Raw genomic sequence first — 19,012 nt, 5'->3', positions numbered from 1 at the left:
TCTCCCCTGCTTGACACACGGTGAAAGAGGGTTTTAAAGTAGAGGGGGGGGGGGGGGGGGGGGGGGCACATAATTGGCGATTATACATTACAGAAGCGCTACTGGGTAAACATTCTGTGTTTTTCTCCGGGGTCATATAGCGCTGGGGTGTGTGCTGGCATACTCTCTCTCTGTCTCTCCAAAGGGCCTAAAGGGGAACCTGTCTTCAGAAAAGAGTTTCCCTGTGTGTGTGGAGTGTGTCGGTACGCGTGTGTCGACATGTTTGACGAAGGCTCGCCTAAGGAGGAGGGGGGAGAGCATGATTGTCAGGTCGCCGTCGGCAACGCCGACACCGGACTGGATGGATATGTGGAATGTCTTGAATGCTAATGTAAATTTATTGCATAAGAGATTAGACAAGACTGAGGCTAGGGATCAGTCAGGTAGTCAGACCATGCCTGTCCCAGTGGCACCGGGACCTTCTAGGTCTCAGAAACGCACATTATCCCAGATCACTGACACAGATACCGACACGGATTCAGATTCCAGTGTTGACTATGAGGATGCAAAATTACAGCCAAAAGTGGCTAAAGGTATTCGTTACATGATCATTGCTATTAAAGAGGTTTTGCATATTACTGAGGAACCCCCTGTCCCTGACACAAGGGTACACATGTATAAAGAGAAAAAGCCTGAGATCACCTTTCCGTCCTCATTTGAGCTAAGCGAATTGTGCGAAAAGGCTTGGGAGTCTCCAGACAGGAGACTACAAGTTCCCAAAAGGATTCTTATGGCGTATCCCTTCCCACAAAAGGACAGGATACGATGGGAATCTTCGCCTAAAGTAGACAAGGCGTTGACACGCTTATTCAAGAAGGTGGCACTGCCTTCCCAGGATACTGCTACCCTTAAGGATCCTGCGGATCGTAAGCAGGAAGTTACCATGAAGTACATTTACACACATTCTGGTACTATTGTTAGGTCGGCTATGGCATCAGTCTGGGGTTGTAGTGCTGTCGCAGCATGGACAGATTCCTTGTCTACGGAGATTGAGACCCTAGATAAGGATACCATACTAATGACCCTAGAGCATATCAAGGATGCTGCGTTATATATGAGGGATGCTCAAAGAGACATTTGTTTACTAAGCTCCAGAATAAATGTCTATTTCTGCTAGGCGACTCTTGTGGACCCGACAGTGGACGGGGGATGCCGACTCAAAGCGGCATATGGAGTCGTTGCCTTACAAGGGGGAGGAGTTGTCTGGAGAAGGCCTCTCGGACCTGGTCTCTACTGCTACGGCTGGTAAATCGAATTTTTTACCTTATGTTCCCCCACAACGTACTAAGAAGGCACCTCATTACCAAATGCAGTCCTTTCGTTCAAATAAAAGCAAAAAGGTACGGGGATCGTCCTTTCTTGCCAGAGGTAAAGGCAAGGGAAAAAAGCTGCACACAGCTAGTTCCCAGGAGCAGAAGTCCCCCCCCTACATCTGCAAAATCCACCGCATGACGCTGGGGCTTCCCTGGGGGGGGTCAGCTCAAGTGGGGGCACGTCTTCGATTTTTCAGCCACGTCTGGGTTCACTCACAGGTGGATCCCTGGGCAATAGAGATTGTTTCTCAGGGATACAGGCTGGAATTCGAAGAGATGCCTCCTCGCCGGTTTTTCAAATCGGCTCTGCCAGCTTCTCCGTCAGAAAGGGAGTTAGTGTTAACTGCAATTCAAAAATTGTACCTGCAACAGGTGATAGTCAAGGTTCCTCTTCTCCAGCAAGGAAAGGGGTATTACTCAACCCTGTTTGTGGTTCCGAAACCGGACGGTTCGGTCAGACCCATTTTGAATCTGAAATCCCTGAACCTGTACTTGAAAAAAGTTCAAGTTCAAGATGGAATCGCTCAGAGCGGTCATCGCCAGCCAGGAGGGGGGGGATTGGATGGTTTCCCTGGACATAAAGGATGCTTACCTTCATGTTCCGATTTTTCTTCCTCACCAGGCTTTCCTGAGATTTGCGGTACAGGACTGTCCTTTCCAATTTAGACGTTGCCGTTTGGGCTTTCCACGGCCTCGAGAATTTTCACCAAGGTAATGGCGGAAATTATGGTGCTCCTGCGCAAGCAGAGTGTCACAATTATCCCATACTTGGACGATCTCCTCATAAAGGCGAGATCTCGAGAGAAGTTACTGGACAGCGTGTCACTGTCTGTGAGGACGTTGCAACAGCACTGCTGGATTCTCAATATTCCGAAGTCCCAGCTGGTTCCTACAACGCGTCTGACCTTTTTGGGCCTGATTCTGGACACAGAACAGAAAAAGGTTTTTCTTCCGATGGAAAAGGCTCAGGAGCTCATAGCTCTGGTCAGGAACCTATTAAAGCCAAAAAAGGTTTCAGTGCTTCACTGCACACGTGTCCTGGGGAAGATGGTGGCATCGTACGAGGCCATCCCCTTCGGCAGGTTCCATGCGAGGACTTTTCAATGGGACCTACTGGACAAATGGTCCGGGTCTCATTTACAAATGCATCAAAGGATCACCCTGTCTCCCAGAGCCAGGATATCTCTCCTGTGGTGGCTGCACAGTGCTCACCTCCTGGAAGGCCGCAGGTTCGGCATTCAGGACTGGATCCTGGTGACCACGGACGCAAGCCTCCGAGGTTGGGGAGCAGTCACACTGGGAAGAAATTTCCAAGGTCTCTGGTCAACTCTAGAGACTTGTCTCCACATCAACGTCCTGGAGTTGAGGGCCATATACAACGGCCTACGTCAAGCGGAGGCATTACTTCGGGACAAACCGGTTCTGATTCAGTCGGACAATGTCACAGCAGTGGCTCATGTAAACCGCCAAGGCGGCACAAGGAGCAGAGTGGCCATGGCAGAAGCAACCAGGATTCTTCGCTGGGCGGAGAATCATGTAAGTGCACTGTCGGCAGTGTTCATCCAGGAGTGGACAACTGGGAAGCGGACTTCCTCAGCAGACACGACCTGCATCCGGGAGAGTGGGGACTTCATCACGAAGTCTTCGCACAGATCGCGGGTCGGTGGGGACTGCCTCAGATAGACATGATGGGGGTCCCGTCTCAACAAAAAGCTAAAGCGATATTGCGCCAGGTCAAGAGACCCTCAGGCGGTAGCTGTAGACGCTCTGGTGACACCATGGGTGTTCAGATCGGTCTATGTGTTCCCTCCTTTGCCTCTCATACCCAAGGTGTTGAGAATAATAAGGCAAAGAAGAGTGAGAACAATCCTCATTGTTCTAGATTGGCCACGAAGGACTTGATATCCGGATCTGCAAGAGTTGCTCACAGAAGATCTGTGGCCTCTTCCTCTAAGGCAGGACCTGCTGCAACAGGGGCCCTGTCTGTTCCCAGACTTACCGCGGCTGCGTTTGACGGCATGGCGGTTGAACGCCGAATCCTAGTGGAAAAAGGTATTCCGGAGGAGGTCATTCCTACCCTGATTAAGGCTAGGAAGGACGTGACATAGAAACATTATCACCGCATATGGCGAAAATATGTTTCTTGGTGTGAGGCCAGGACTGCTACTACGGAGGAGTTCCATTTGGGCCGTTTACTCCACTTCCTTCAAACAGGAGTAAATTTGGGCCTAAAATTAGGATCCATAAAGGTTCAAATTTCGTCCTTGTCCATTTTTCTTTCAAAAAGAATTGGCTTCTCTTTCTGAAGTACAGACATTTGTGAAGGGAGTGCTGCATATTCAGCCTCCTTTTATACCTCCGGTGGCGCCTTGGGATCTTAACGTGGTATTAAGTTTCCTCAAGTCACCTTGGTTTGAACCACTCAAAACAGTGGAGTTGATATATCTCACTTGGAAGGTGGTCATGTTGTTGGCCTTAGCTTCTGCAAGGCGTGTTTCGGAATTAGCGGCTTTGTCATATGAAAGTCCCTATCTGGTTTTTCACGTGGATAGGGCAGAATTGAGAACTCGTCCTCAATTCCTGCCTAAAGTGGTTTCATCCTTTCATATGAACCAACCTATTGTCGTGCCTGTGGCTACGCGAGACTTGGAGGATTCCGAGTCACTTGATGTGGTCAGGGCTTTGAAGATTTATGTGGCCAGAACAGCTAGGGTCAGGAAGGCAGAGGCACTGTTTATCCTGTATGCAGCCAATAAGGTTGGCGCACCTGCTTCAAAGCAGACTATTGCTCGCTGGATCTGTAACACGATTCAGCAAGCACATTCTTCGGCAGGATTGCCATTGCCAAAATCGGTTAAGGCCCATTCCACTAGGAAGGTGGGCTCTTCTTGGGCGGCTGCCCGAGGGGTCTCGGCATTACATTTGTGCCGAGCAGCTACTTGGTCGGGATCAAACACCTTTGCAAGGTTCTATAAGTTTGATACCCTAGCTGAGGAGGACCTCCTGTTTGCTCAATCGGTGCTGCAGAGTCATCCGCACTCTCCCGCCCGCTTGGGAGCTTTGGTATAATCCCCATGGTCCTTACGGAGTCCCAGCATCCTCTAGGACGTTAGAGAAAATAAGATTTTACACTTACCGGTAAATCTATTTCTCGTAGTCCGTAGAGGATGCTGGGCGCCCGTCCCAAGTGCGGACTTCTTCTGCAAGACTTGTATATAGTTATTGCTTACATAAGGGTTATATTATAGTTCATCGGTTTGGACCGAGACTATGTTGTTTGTTCATACTGTTAACTGGGTAGTTTATCACAAGTTATACGGTGTGATTGGTGTGGCTGGTATGAATCTTGCCCTTGGATTAACAAAAATCCTTTCCTCGTACTGTCCATCTCCTCTGGGCACAGTTTCTCTAACTGAGGTCTGGAGGAGGGGCATAGAGGGAGGAGCCAGTGCACACCCAGAGTCTAAAGTCTTTCTTAAAGTGCCCATGTCTCCTGCGGAGCCCGTCTATTCCCCATGGTCCTTACGGAGTCCCAGCATCCTCTACGGACTACGAGAAAGAGATTTACCAGTAAGTGTAAAATCTTATTTCTCTAACGTCCTAGTGGATGCTGGGGACTCCGAAAGGACCATGGGGAATAGCGGCTCCGCAGGAGACTGGGCACAAAGTAAAAGCTTTAGGACTAGCTGGTGTGCACTGGCTCCTCCCCCTATGACCCTCCTCCAAGCCTCAGTTAAGATTTTGTGCCCGAACGAGAAGGGTGCAATCTAGGTGGCTCTCCTGAGCTGCTTAGAGTAAAAGTTTAAATAGGTTTTTTATTTTCAGTGAGACCTGCTGGCAACAGGCTCACTGCATCGAGGGACTAAGGGGAGAAGAAGCGAACTCACCTGCGTGCAAAGTGGATTGGGCTTCTTAGGCTACTGGACATTAGCTCCAGAGGGACGATCACAGGCCCAGCCATGGATGGGTCCCGGAGCCGCGCCGCCGGCCCCCTTACAGATGCTGAAGCAAGAAGAGGTCCATAAATCGGCGGCAGAAGACTTTCCTGTCTTCATAAGGTAGCGCACAGCACTGCAGCTGTGCGCCATTGCTCTCAGCACACTTCACACTTCGGTCACTGAGGGTGCAGGGCGCTGGGGGGGGCGCCCTGGGAAGCAATGAATTTACCTTATTTGGCAAAAAATACATCACATATAGCTCCTGGGCTATATGGATGTATTTAACTCCTGCCAGTTTTCCAGAAAAAAGCGGGAGAAGAGCCCGCCGTGAAGGGGGCGGGGCCTATCTCCTCAGCACACAGCGCCATTTTTCCCACACAGCTCCGCTGGTAGGAAGGCTCCCAGAATCTCCCCTGCATCCTGCAACTACAGAAACAGGGTAAAAAAGAGAGGGGGGCACTTATTTGGCAAAATAACAGATATAAGCAGCTATAAGGGATAGACACTTATTGTAAGGTTGTCCCTATACATATATAGCGCTCTGGTGTGTGCTGGCAAACTCTCCCTCTGTCTCCCCAAGGGGCTAAGTGGGTCCTGTCCTCTATCAGAGCATTCCCTGTGTGTGTGCTGGGTGTCGGTACGTGTGTGTCGACATGTATGAGGAGGAAAATGATGTGGAGGCGGAGCAATTGCCTATAATGGTGATGTCACCCCCTAGGGAGTCGACACCTGAATGGATGGCCGTAATTAAGGAATTACGTGACAGTGTCGGCACGTTACAGAAAACTGTTGACTACATGAGACAGCCGGCAGCTCAGTTAGTGCCTGTCCAGGCGTCTCAAACACCGTCAGGGGCTATTAAACGCCCGTTACCTCAGTGGGTCGACACGGACCCAGACACAGACTCCAGTGTCGACGGTGAAGAAACAAACGTATTTTCAGTAGGGCCACACGTTACATGATCACGGCAATGAAGGAGGTTTTGCACATCTCTGATACTGCAAGTACCACAAAAAGGGGTATTATGTGGGGTGTGAAAAAACTACCCGTAGTTTTTCCTGAATCAGATGAATTGAATGAAGTGTGTGATGAAGAGTGGGTTACCCCCGACAAAAAACTGCTAATTTCTAAAAAATTATTGGCACTATATCCCTTCCCACCAGAGGTTAGGGCTCATTGGGAAACACCCCCTAGGGTGGATAAGGCGCTCACACGCTTATCAAAACAAGTGGCGTTACCGTCTCCAGAAACGGCCGCCCTTAAGGAGCCAGCAGATAGGAGGCTGGAAAATATCCTTAAAAGTATATACACTCATACTGGTGTTATACTGCGACCAGCAATCGCCTCAGCCTGGATGTGCAGTGCTGGGGTGGCTTGGTCGGATTCCCTGACTGAAAATATTGATACCCTGGACAGGGACAATATATTATTGACTATAGAGCATTTAAAGGATGCATTCCTATATATGCGAGATGCACAGAGAGACATTTGCACTCTGGCATCAAGAGTAAGTGCGATGTCCATTTCTGCCAGAAGAGGATTATGGACGCGACAGTGGTCAGGGGATGCGGATTCCAAACGGCATATGGAAGTATTGCCGTATAAAGGGGAGGAGTTATTTGGGGGCGGTCTAGCGGACCTGGTGGCCACGGCAAAATCCACCTTTTTACCCCAAGTCACCTCGCAGCAGAAAAAGATACCGTCTTTTCAGGCTCAGTCCTTTCGTCCCCATAAGGGCAAGCGGGCAAAAGGCCACTCATATCTGCCCCGGGGCAGAGGAAGGGGAAAAAGACTGCAACAGACAGCTTCTTCCCACGAACAGAAGCCCTCCCCCGCTTCTGCCAAGTCCTCAGCATGACGCTGGGGCCTTACAAGCGGACTCAGGCACGGTGGGGGCCCGTCTCAAGAATTTCAGCGCGCAGTGGGCTCACTCGCAAGTGGACCCCTGGATCCTGCAGGTAGTATCTCAGGGGTACAAATTGGAATTCGAGACGTCTCCCCCTCGCCGGTTCCTGAAGTCTGCTTTACCAACGTCTACCCCCGACAGGGAGGCGGTATTGGAAGCCATTCACAAGCTGTATTCCCAGCAAGTGATAATCAAGGTACCCCTCCTACAACAGGGAAAGGGGTATTACTCCACGCTGTTTGTGGTACCGAAGCCGGACGGCTCGGTGAGACCCATTTTAAATCTGAAAGCCTTGAACACTTACATAAAAAGGTTCAAGTTCAAGAAGAAGGGGACTACATGGTGTCTCTGGACATCAAGGATGCTTACCTCCATGTCCCAATTTGCCCTTCTCACCAAGGGTACCTCAGGTTTGTGGTACAGAACTGTCACTATCAGTTTCAGACGCTGCCGTTTGGATTGTCCACGGCACCCCGGGTCTTTACCAAGGTAATGGCCGAAATGATGATTCTTCTTCGAAGAAAAGGCGTCTTAATTATCCCTTACTTGGACGATCTCCTGATAAGGGCACGGTCCAGAGAACAGTTAGAGGTCGGAGTAGCACTATCTCAAATAGTACTACGACAGCACAGATGGATTCTAAATATTCCAAAATCGCAGCTGATTCCGACGACACGTCTGCTGTTCCTAGGGATGATTCTGGACACAGTACAGAAAAAGGTGTTTCTCCCGGAAGAGAAAGCCAGGGAGTTATCCGACCTAGTCAGGAAACTCCTAAGACCAGGCCAGGTGTCAGTGCATCAGTGCACAAGGGTCCTGGGAAAGATGGTGGCTTCTTACGAAGCGATTCCATTCGGCAGATTCCACGCAAGAACTTTTCAGTTGGATCTGCTAGACAAATGGTCCGGATCGCATCTTCAAATGCATCAGCGGATAACCCTGTCTCCGAGGACAAGGGTGTCTCTCCTGTGGTGGTTACAGAGTGCTCATCTCCTAGAGGGCCGCAGATTCGGCATTCAGGATTGGGTCCTGGTGACCACGGATGCCAGCCTGAGAGGCTGGGGAGCAGTCACACAGGGAAAAAATTTCCAGGGCTTGTGGTCAAGCATGGAAACGTCACTTCACATAAATATCCTGGAACTAAGGGCCATTTACAATGCCCTAAGTCAGGCAAGGCCTCTGCTTCAGGGTCAGCCAGTATTGATCCAGTCGGACAACATCACGGCAGTCGCCCACGTAAACAGACAGGGCGGCACAAGAAGCAGGAGGGCAATGACGGAAGTGGCAAGGATTCTTCGCTGGGCGGAAAATCATGTGATAGCACTGTCAGCAGTGTTCATTCCGGGAGTGGACAACTGGGAAGCAGACTTCCTCAGCAGACACTATCTTTACCCGGGGGAGTGGGGACTTCACCCAGAAGTCTTCCACATGATTGTAAACCGTTGGGAAAAACCAAAGGTGGACATGATGGCGTCTCGCCTCAACAAAAAACTGGACAGATATTGCTCCAGGTCAAGGGACCCTCAGGCAATAGCTGTGGACGCTCTGGTAACACCGTGGGTGTACCGGTCGGTGTGTGTGTTCCCTCCTCTTCCTCTCATACCAAAAGTACTGAGAATCATAAGAAGGAGAGGAGTAAAGACTATACTCGTGGCTCCGGATTGGCCAAGAAGGACTTGGTACCCGGAAATTCAAGAGATGCTCACGGAAGACCCGTGGCCTCTACCTCTAAGACAGGACCTGCTCCAGCAGGGACCATGTCTGTTCCAAGACTTACCGCGGCTGCGTTTGACGGCATGGCGGTTGAACGCCGGATCCTGAAGGAAAAAGGCATTCCGGATGAAGTCATCCCTACCCTGATCAAAGCCAGGAAGGATGTAACCGTACAACATTATCACCGTATTTGGCGTAAATATGTTGCGTGGTGCGAGGCCAGGAAGGCCCCTACGGAGGAATTTCAACTGGGTCGATTCCTGCATTTCCTGCAAACAGGACTGTCTATGGGCCTCAAATTAGGGTCCATTAAGGTTCAAATTTCGGCCCTGTCGATATTCTTCCAAAAAGAACTAGCTTCTGTTCCTGAAGTTCAGACGTTTGTCAAGGGAGTACTGCATATACAGCCTCCTTTTGTGCCTCCAGTGGCACCTTGGGATCTCAATGTAGTGTTGGGATTCCTAAAATCACATTGGTTTGAACCACTCACCACTGTGGACTTGAAATATCTCACATGGAAAGTGGTAATGCTGTTAGCCCTGGCTTCAGCCAGGCGTGTATCAGAATTGGCGGCTTTATCCTATAAAAGCCCTTACCTAATTTTTCATACGGACAGGGCAGAATTGAGGACTCGTCCTCAATTTCTCCCTAAGGTGGTTTCAGCATTTCACTTAAACCAACCTATTGTGGTGCCTGCGGCTACTAGGGACTTGGAGGATTCCAAGTTGCTGGACGTAGTCAGGGCCCTGAAAATATATGTTTCCAGGACGGCTGGAGTCAGAAAATCTGACTCGCTGTTTATCCTGTATGCACCCAACAAGCTGGGTGCTCCTGCTTCTAAGCAGACGATTGCTCGTTGGATTTGTAGTACAATTCAGCTTGCACATTCTGTGGCAGGCCTGCCACAGCCAAAATCTGTAAAAGCCCATTCCACACGGAAAGTGGGCTCATCTTGGGCGGCTGCCCGAGGGGTCTCGGCTTTACAACTTTGCCGAGCAGCTACTTGGTCAGGGGCAAACACGTTTGCTAAATTCTACAAATTTGATACCCTGGCTGAGGAGGACCTGGAGTTCTCTCATTCGGTGCTGCAGAGTCATCCGCACTCTCCCGCCCGTTTGGGAGCTTTGGTATAATCCCCATGGTCCTTTCGGAGTCCCCAGCATCCACTAGGACGTTAGAGAAAATAAGAATTTACTTACCGATAATTCTATTTCTCATAGTCCGTAGTGGATGCTGGGCGCCCATCCCAAGTGCGGATTGTCTGCATTACTTGTACATAATTATTGTTACAAAAATCAGGTTATTGTTGTTGTGAGCCATCTTTTCAGAGGCTCCTTCTGTTATCATGCTGTTAACTGGGTTCAGATCACAAGTTGTACGGTGTGATTGGTGTGGCTGGTATGAGTCTTACCCGGGATTCAAAATCCTTCCTTATTGTGTACGCTCGTCCGGGCACAGTATCCTAACTGAGGCTTGGAGGAGGGTCATAGGGGGAGGAGCCAGTGCACACCAGCTAGTCCTAAAGCTTTTACTTTGTGCCCAGTCTCCTGCGGAGCCGCTATTCCCCATGGTCCTTTCGGAGTCCCCAGCATCCACTACGGACTATGAGAAATAGAATTATCGGTAAGTAAATTCTTATTTTTTTCACCGTGACCAGGCAGTTCTTAAAACTCGCCTGGTTATCTAACTAAGGTGGTACAGGTTGAGTATCCCTTATCCAATATGCTTGGGACCAGAGGTATTTTGGATATCGGATTTTTCCGTATTTTGGAATAATTGCATACCAGAATGAGATATCATGGTGATGGGACCTAAATCTAAGCACAGAATGCATTTATGTTTCATATACACCTTATACACACAGCCTGAAGATCATTTTAGCCAATATTTTTAATAACTTTGTGCATTAAACAAAGTGTGTGTACATTCACACAATTCATTTATGTTTCATATACACCTTATACACACAGCCAGAAGGTTATTTAATACAATATTTTTTATAACTTTGTGTATTAAACAAAGTTTGTGTACATTGAGCCATCAAAAAACAAAGGTTTCACTATCTCACTCTCACTCAAAAAAGTCCGTATTTTGGAATATTCCGTATTTCGGAATATTTGGATATGGGATACTCAACCTGTATCATCTTTTCATCTTAACCAAGAGATTGTGGTTCCGGCCTTTATCTCTTCTGGTTTGTCCTCCAAAGAGTGGTCTTTGGCTGTGGTACGGGCTCTCCGTATTTACATAGAGAGGACTGCCTCCCTCAGGAGGTCAGATACTCTTTTTGTACTTTTTGGTGCTCCTGCTGCTATCAAAGCCCATTCTACTTGTTCTGTTGGACCTTCTTGGGTGGCCCGCCGTGGTGCGTCCGCTGAACAATTGTGCAAGGCGGCTACATTGTCCTCCGTGAACACGTTCATCAGGTTCTATGCCTTTGATACTTCCGCCTCCCAGGATGCTTCCTTTGGATGCCGGGTACTTGTACCCACTACAGTGCGTCCCCTCTCATGAGGAACTGCTTTTGGACATCCCCAATGTTTTTCCCTGTGGAATACCACTGTACCCCGCTGCAGAAAAGGAGATTTATGGTAGACTTACCATAGTTAAATCTCTTTCTGCGAGGTACACTGGATTCCACAGGGCGCCCACATTGACGTACTTCTTTGGGTTTGTGTGGCATTAGCCGCTAGTACCTTCTCCTGTCGTGAGAATGTGGGTCTATGTGACTAATATTTACCGTCTCTTTTACCTGCTACTGCATTGGACTGGTTAACGAAACTGAGCTCCAGTGCCTGGAGGTGGGTTATAGAGGAGGCGGTGCAATGCATCCTGGGAACAGTCAAAGCTTTAGCCTGTTGGTGCCTCTGGATCAAGATCCAACTCTACACCCCAATGTTATTCCCTGTGGAATCCAGTGTACCTCGCAGAAAGAGATTTAACTATGGTAAGTCTACCATAAATCTCCTTTTCCAAATTTAATTCAGTCTAAAAGTTAGAGTGACATGTGGGAATACATAAATATCTGCCAGATTCATTTTCTATAAAGACTACTTCAGTTTGATAATATTAACCAGGCATTGCCTATACGTGTGTCCTCATACACTGATGTTTAAGTCGCGGCAAACGCCCATCTTGGTGCGCCAGCTCGCAGAGCGTCTTTCTCACACAAAATGTGAGACCTTCGTATGAGTAACACTACTGGGAGCGACAGAACTACTTTGTTGGCGTGCACAAATCAGTTTGATGTACACAACATATGTATGTTTGTGTGTGACAAGTCTGAATCTATGTAACAAGGGCTCTGATGCAGTGGCCGCAGATTTTGTCCCACGCCAAGTTCCATTGTGCTTCAACTGCATCATTTTACATGCTTAGAATTCCTGTACAGTTGAAGTCGCAGCCCAGCGTCTCTAGTACACGGAGAGTGGTGTTTTGCTGCTTCTTCGATGCAAGTTTTAAAGAAAAATCTGTTAGCTACACCTTTCATGGCATGTCAGTCACTTGCTGTAGGGCGTAGTGTTCACTCTAGGCTGTTTTAGCAGGGCGCCGCGCCCTGCACGATTTTTTTTTGTATGGTCAAAATCCGTCCTGCCCTTTCTGCGGCGCCCTGCTAGAACAGCCGCCAGCTTCCTGCTCTCCCAGCGTGTAAAGATGCTGTGCACATGCGCGCGGCATCCATTCACGCTGTGAAAGAGCTTGGAGGAAGCCCAGCACCTACGGAGGCCGCTGGGATGCCAAACGCATCCCTCGCATTGTACTGCGTCTTATTTTCGTAGCGATGCAAATTAAGATGCATTTTTTTGGAAAAAACACGCTCATAGCTGGCCGAGTCACACAGGAACTTGCAGCTCTCCTGCGCCCTGTGTGCGTGAATCATTACATACGGATGGTAGTTGAGGAAGGACGCTTATTCAACTGCTGTTAGTTAACAAATCTTGCTTCAATGGTTGTACAGTAAAATACCTCGGGGCAGTTACTAACCAGCATGCTGTCAAAGCCTTTAATTATTTCAGAGCAGTATAAGCATGACGTTGCATATGTTGCAAATTGTTGCTTGAAGAAATGCTGTTTTCTAGCGTTCGTCCTGTCTTTTAACTTAGTAACAACACAATGTCAGGCTATGGTTTCCTCTTTGTTCTGGAATCGCTATGCATGCAGATCTTGTGTTTTTCCCACTTTGTAAATTTTCATTTCACTTATGTAGCCTAAATTTTATTTACATACGGTACTTTAATATATGCATTCCTTCCAGACATCCGTAAGCATGCCAGAATGGGGTTCCTACTATGCCAATGAGGAGGGAGATGAAGGTGAAGATGTGGAAGATGGAGAAGCAGAACATAGTGGTAAGAGAACTTGGATGTCATTTCTTATGTCACAGAAGTAGGTGGACACTGTCAGCCTACATTCGCATGTTAAAACATAAAAGCAGAAACAATATAAAGAGAAAAAAATGCATGTTGGGCCTGCCACCTTTTAGCCAGCACTGGCACTTTTAGACTAGTGCTGGTTTCTCTAAAATCAGAGGAATGCCATAGTGGGTTCCCTCTGATTTGGGGGTAACCAGCACAGGGTTTTGCCAGTCTTGGTTAGTGGAACCAGAGGGGATAGAGCGGGTACTAGTAGTGTGGGGGTCCCCCCACCATAGTTTCAGATAGAACCAGTCCAGTTGGCAAGACTGTTCAAAAATGCGTGCGGTCCCCCTCATGGGTATAACCAGTCCTGGCGCTACCTGATACACTTGGGTTATGGGAACAAATGTAAAAAAAAAAAAAAAAAAGATTTTTTTTATACTTTGGAGAACCACAATTGCCAGCTTGCCCTGTGGTTTGACAAGGATTAATTCAACTAAAGATGCATACATGGTTTAATAAAAAAAAACACAGTTTACTTTCAGACATCTTTTAGTATATTCGTACCTATTGTTCACTCTAGGATTTTTTTAAAGCAGGGTGCTGATCACGGGGAGGGCACATTTTTCATTCGTGAGGGCACATTTTTAAGTTAGAAGGGCAAAATTATGTACATACTATAATGCTTGGTGCTCCCATTCCTATAGCAAAAATTTAGTGGCGTTGTTTCACGGGGAAGAGGCGTGACCATATAATAGTACCAAATCACACTATACCACACAATAGTGCCGCTTATACACATTGCACCAGGTAGAACCTCCTATATACACTGCGCCAGGTAGAACACGTTATACACACTGCGCCAGATAGAACACATTGCGCCAGATAGAGTACGCTATACACATTGCGCCAGCAGAGCACGCTATACACATTGCGCCAGCAGAGCACGCTATACACATTGCACCAGCAGAGCACGTTATACACATTGCGCCAGCAGAGCACGTTATACACATTGCGCCAGGCAGAGCACGTTATACACATTGCGCCAGGCAGAGCACGTTATACACATTGCGCCAGGCAGAGCACGTTATACACATTGCGCCAGGCAGAGCACGTTATACACATTGCGCCAGGCAGAGCACGTTATACACATTGCGCCAGGCAGAGCACGTTATACACATTGCGCCAGGCAGAGCACGTTATACACATTGCGCCAGGCAGAGCACGTTATACACATTGCGCCAGGCAGAGCACGTTATACACAGAGCATTGAGGCACACTGCACCAGGGAGAGAGCACTGAGGCACACTGCACCAGGGAGAGAGCACTGAGGCACACTGCACCAGGGAGAGAGCACTGAGGCACACTGCACCAGGGAGAGAGCACTGAGGCACACTGCACCAGGGAGAGAGCACTGAGGCACACTGCACCAGGGAGAGAGCACTAGGAGGGAGGGGAGGACGGGCACAGGGCATTTGCAGAGCGGCACTCACCGTTGCGGAGGAGGGCGCTGTGCCGGGTCAGCGGGGCCGGTCTCTTGATGCTGACGGCGGAGACCAGGTCAGCGCGCAGCGCCATGGTGAGGGAGAATCAAACCATGCCGGAGGACTGGCGGGAGACACTGCAGGCTCTGATTGGCTGCTCCTCCCCGCTGCACGCTGACCCAGTCTCCGCCTTCAGCTGAGAGCTATCAGTAAGGCAGGGGGAGGAGTAACAGCGCGGCGGGGACAGGGAGAAGTGGAAGTGACAGTGGGACGGGGAGAAGTGACAGCGCTGCGGGGACGGGGAGAAGGCAGTCCTTGGCAGGGCGGGCACAAACAGGCAGGGCGCAGTCTGTCACTCAAAAAAGGGGCAGGGTGCAGCGCCCTGCGAAAGAAGCTTCGAGTGAACACTACCTACCTGATCCAAAGGTTCTGAAATGGTTAAAATGGATGCTGTGAAGAAAAAAATTAAACATAACTTTTATAAATGTCAAATTATGATTGTCATCCATGTATTCCTATTACTGAAACTGAACTGTCTGATTTAAGTTGGATCCTGGCCTCTAATCACTGGAATACCGCATTCTAAGGGGTATATTCAATTGAAGTCGGATCTATTCAGACATTCATTTGTCGGAATGGATCCGACAAGGGCTATTCAATGCCATCTCAATTCGACTTTAACAAAAGTCGGATTGAGATGTGGGTGCTGAGACGGGGGAGAGCCGCGGGCAGACGGGGGAGAATAGCGCTACAGCAGCAGCTATAGCAGCGTAGCCGGAGGATGTGTCACAGCCGCCGCTCACGGCAGCATCCACCCGGCTCCAGCAGGTCTCGCTTGCTGGAGCCGGGTGGACGCTGCTGTGAGCGGGTGCTGTGACACATCCTCTGGTTACGCTGTGCCCCTGCTGTAGCGCCGCTCTCCCCCGTCTGCCCGCTGGTCTCCCCCTCTCCTCCTCTCGGCTTCCTCATCTCAATCCGACTGTTTTTAAAGTCAGATCGAGATGGTCGAAACCCGTTTTCGTCAGAAGCATGCGAATCGGCAGCTATTTCGACGATCCACGTGCTTTTCGACAAGTCGAATTTTTCGACTTGTCGAATAATTTGGGGTTATATTGAATAGGTAGGAAACCTCTTCCGACCTAAAAAAGGCAAAAACTGCCGTCTTTTTGACAGACGGCAGCTTTCGACTTCAATTGAATATACCCCTAAGGTATGTATTTGCAGAGGTTTGCGCTAAATCCAGTGGTGTCTTAGCAACACCTCTTTAGCCACTGTGAGGCCATGAAAAATATGGCGCAAACCAATACCGGAGCACAGAATATTATTAATGTGCAATATAAATATCAGCATAAATATGTGTGTTCAGTAGATGAACAAAATGGTAGTGCAGTCAAATTACCTATAGCAGTAGTTCCCAAACTCTGTCTTCAAGGAGCACTAACATTCCAGGTTTTAAGTATATCCATGGCTCAGCACAGATGGTTAAACCATATTGACTGAGGTACTAATTAAGTCACCTGTGGCCAAGTATGGATATGCCGATAGTGCTTCATGAGAACCGAATTTGGGAATCACTGACCTTCAGTGTACTGTACAACTCAGCAGTTTCAAGTAAGATTTTTATTTATTTATTTGGGAACAATAAATGAACACACTGCCATTTAGACAATCCATTAACTTGCAAAAAAAGTTCACATCAGAAATGTACTACATAAAATTTCTACAGAACTTTAAAACCTCCCATTTCACATGCTGAGTGATCAGCAAAGAACATGTGCCAAATGTAGAAATCATTCCACAGAGATTCTCAGATTTGGTGAAAACTCACAATCTAATCTAGTGAATATAGGTGGTCATTCTGAGTTGATCGCTAGCTGAAAATGTTCGCTGCGCAGCGATGATGCAAAAAAACAGCACTTCTGCGCATGCATATACGGCGCAATGCGCACGCACGACGTACTTTCACAACGGCCAATGTAGTATGTTCTAGCGATGCTTTTCAGTCGCAATGGCCGCCACAGAGTGATTGACATGAAGTGGGCGTTTCTGGGTGGCAACTGACCGTTTTCAGGGAGTGTTCGGAAAAATACAGGCGTGCCAGGAAAAACGCAGGCGTGGCTGGGTGAACTCAGGGCGTGTTTGTGACTTCAAATCCAGAACTGAATGGTCTGAAGTGATCGCGAGCGCTGAGTAGGTCTGGAGCTACTCTAAAACTGCACTATTTTTTTGTAGCTGCTCTATGATGGAAGCAATCGCACTATTGCAAAGCTAAAATACACTCCCAGAGGGCGGCGGCGGCTTAGCGTTTGCACGGCAGCGAAAAACTGCTAGCGAGCGACCAACTCGGAATGACCCCCATAGTGTCTGTAAATTTGTAATTCTATTTTTAAGGGATTAGCATACATTCAGAACTAGTCAGATTTCTCCATTGCAGAGCTGGATTTAATAAATATGAACCAACAGATGTCCATTTATTTAGCAGGGATGCGTGATTTGAGTTTTAACACATTAGGCCTGATTCTAAGTCGCATGCAAGTTTGAATGTGTACATATTTAGCAAGCTTTATCAAACTGCGCATATTCCACAGTGAACATCCGAGCGTTCCTGAGTTGGTTGAATCTTGGTTTTCTCTGTCCGTAAAATTGGGCTTCATTAGGTGTCATCTGGGCCTATGCCCTTAAGAGAATAGTTTAGTGGTCATGTAGCCAGAATTACCCAGTCATGCCTATTTCGAGGGGAGGCGTATTTGGTATCTCTTGCGCCTAGAATGGGGTAGATCTAAGTCCTGATAATAGTGAGCCAACTGCGTAAGTGGACAGAAGGCTGCGGGCAGTACAATTCTATAGATCATTGCAACTCAGAATACTGCAGACACTTACTCGAGACTTCTGATAGCGATGACGTTTGGAATTTTTCAGAGATGTGTGTGACGTTTTTTAAAATTTATAAATTTATAAATATTGTGACTGTTGCTGTGATTCTTAGGGGCAGATTTATTAAAGTTTCCAAACGGTACAAGTGGAGGTGTTTCCCACAGCAGCCAATTAGATTCTCTGTCATTTTGTAGAATGCAATAGAGAAATGATAGCTAGAATCTAGGTTTCTGTGGGCAACACTTGTCAGGTTTAGAAGCTTTAGTTACTCTACCCCTCAATGTTGTTCTCCACTGGTGCAGGTTTTCATGTTACATTGTTATACATATTCTCTGTACTGTATTAGAGTTCCGTTTCGGGGGTAGAGACAGCCTAATCTTCCTTGTTGATGCCTCAAAACAAATGTTTAGGAGTCTGGATGATGATGATGCTTCAACACCATTTGACATTGCTCTGCAGGTAATAACCATTTTCACTGATACATCATTCTAAATGAACCTTTGGATTAGACCTGTAACAACATTATAATTCTCTATGAATCATCTTAAAGTTAACTTTTTAATACTAAATTCAACTCCTAAGTAATAGGCTTCTAAATCTCTAGATCTATAATACAATAAATCCTGAGACTATATAAGGGATAAGATGAGAGGATGTCTCTCTTCAAATTCGATTAATGCGAAAATAGGTCTTAATTACTCTTGTTTGGCTTTTATTGATTATTATGACTGTCATCCAATTTTATAAATGTATACATTGTTTATTGTTAAGATTCACCTGTGCATTAAAATTATGTGCTGAAAGATTAGAATTATTTAGCAATTTTTGTTTAAAAAAGAAGAAGAAAACACTGCCCATTAGAGTATATGCTATGGATTTTATTTATTTTTTAATTAAAAAACTCATAATTGTATCCTATAATTATTATTTTTATAAAATCTGAAAGGTATACAAGTAAATATTAATTAGGTCATAACTAGTTAGTTGGAAGCCGGCAGCGGATAGTGTAATAGGAATTCCATTTGTATTCTGTGACAGAGGAGTGCAGTCACTTCTGCAGAATATGGTCACACAGCGATGTACGATGTGCAAACATGCACTTTTTACAGTCAAGATTAGTCCTTGAGAGGTTATCAGACTTTCTCTGACGTCCTAGTGGATGCTGGGACTCCGTAAGGACCATGGGGAATAGCGGCTCCGCAGGAGACAGGGCACAAGAATAAAAGCTTTAGGATCAGGTGGTGTGCACTGGCTCCTCCCCCTATGACCCTCCTCCAAGCCTCAGTTAGATTTTTGTGCCCGAACGAGAAGGGTGCAGGCTAGGTGGCTCTCCTGAGCTGCTTAGAATAAAAGTATATTTTAGGTTTTTTATTTTCAGTGAGTCCTGCTG

General features: G+C 47.5%; 1 protein-coding gene across 2 annotated transcripts in view; it reads left to right on the top strand.

Moving 5' to 3' along the window:
- XRCC6 (X-ray repair cross complementing 6) overlaps positions 1-19,012 on the top strand; it is a 221,463-nt gene that overhangs the window by 22,682 nt on the left and 179,769 nt on the right. For both annotated transcript variants that reach the window (XM_063940459.1, XM_063940458.1), the window contains exons 2-3: positions 13,165-13,258; positions 17,969-18,081. In XM_063940459.1, coding sequence (XP_063796529.1) covers positions 13,177-13,258; positions 17,969-18,081 — 195 coding nt within the window. In that variant the 5' untranslated portion in view covers positions 13,165-13,176. The remainder of the gene's footprint in view (positions 1-13,164; positions 13,259-17,968; positions 18,082-19,012) is intronic.

The sequence above is a fragment of the Pseudophryne corroboree genome, chromosome 9 (genome assembly GCF_028390025.1).
Source record: "Pseudophryne corroboree isolate aPseCor3 chromosome 9, aPseCor3.hap2, whole genome shotgun sequence".
In the NCBI taxonomy this organism is placed as follows: Eukaryota; Metazoa; Chordata; class Amphibia; order Anura; family Myobatrachidae; genus Pseudophryne; species Pseudophryne corroboree.
Note: the sequence above shows the minus strand (reverse complement) of the source record. Positions and strands in the feature narration are given on the sequence as shown.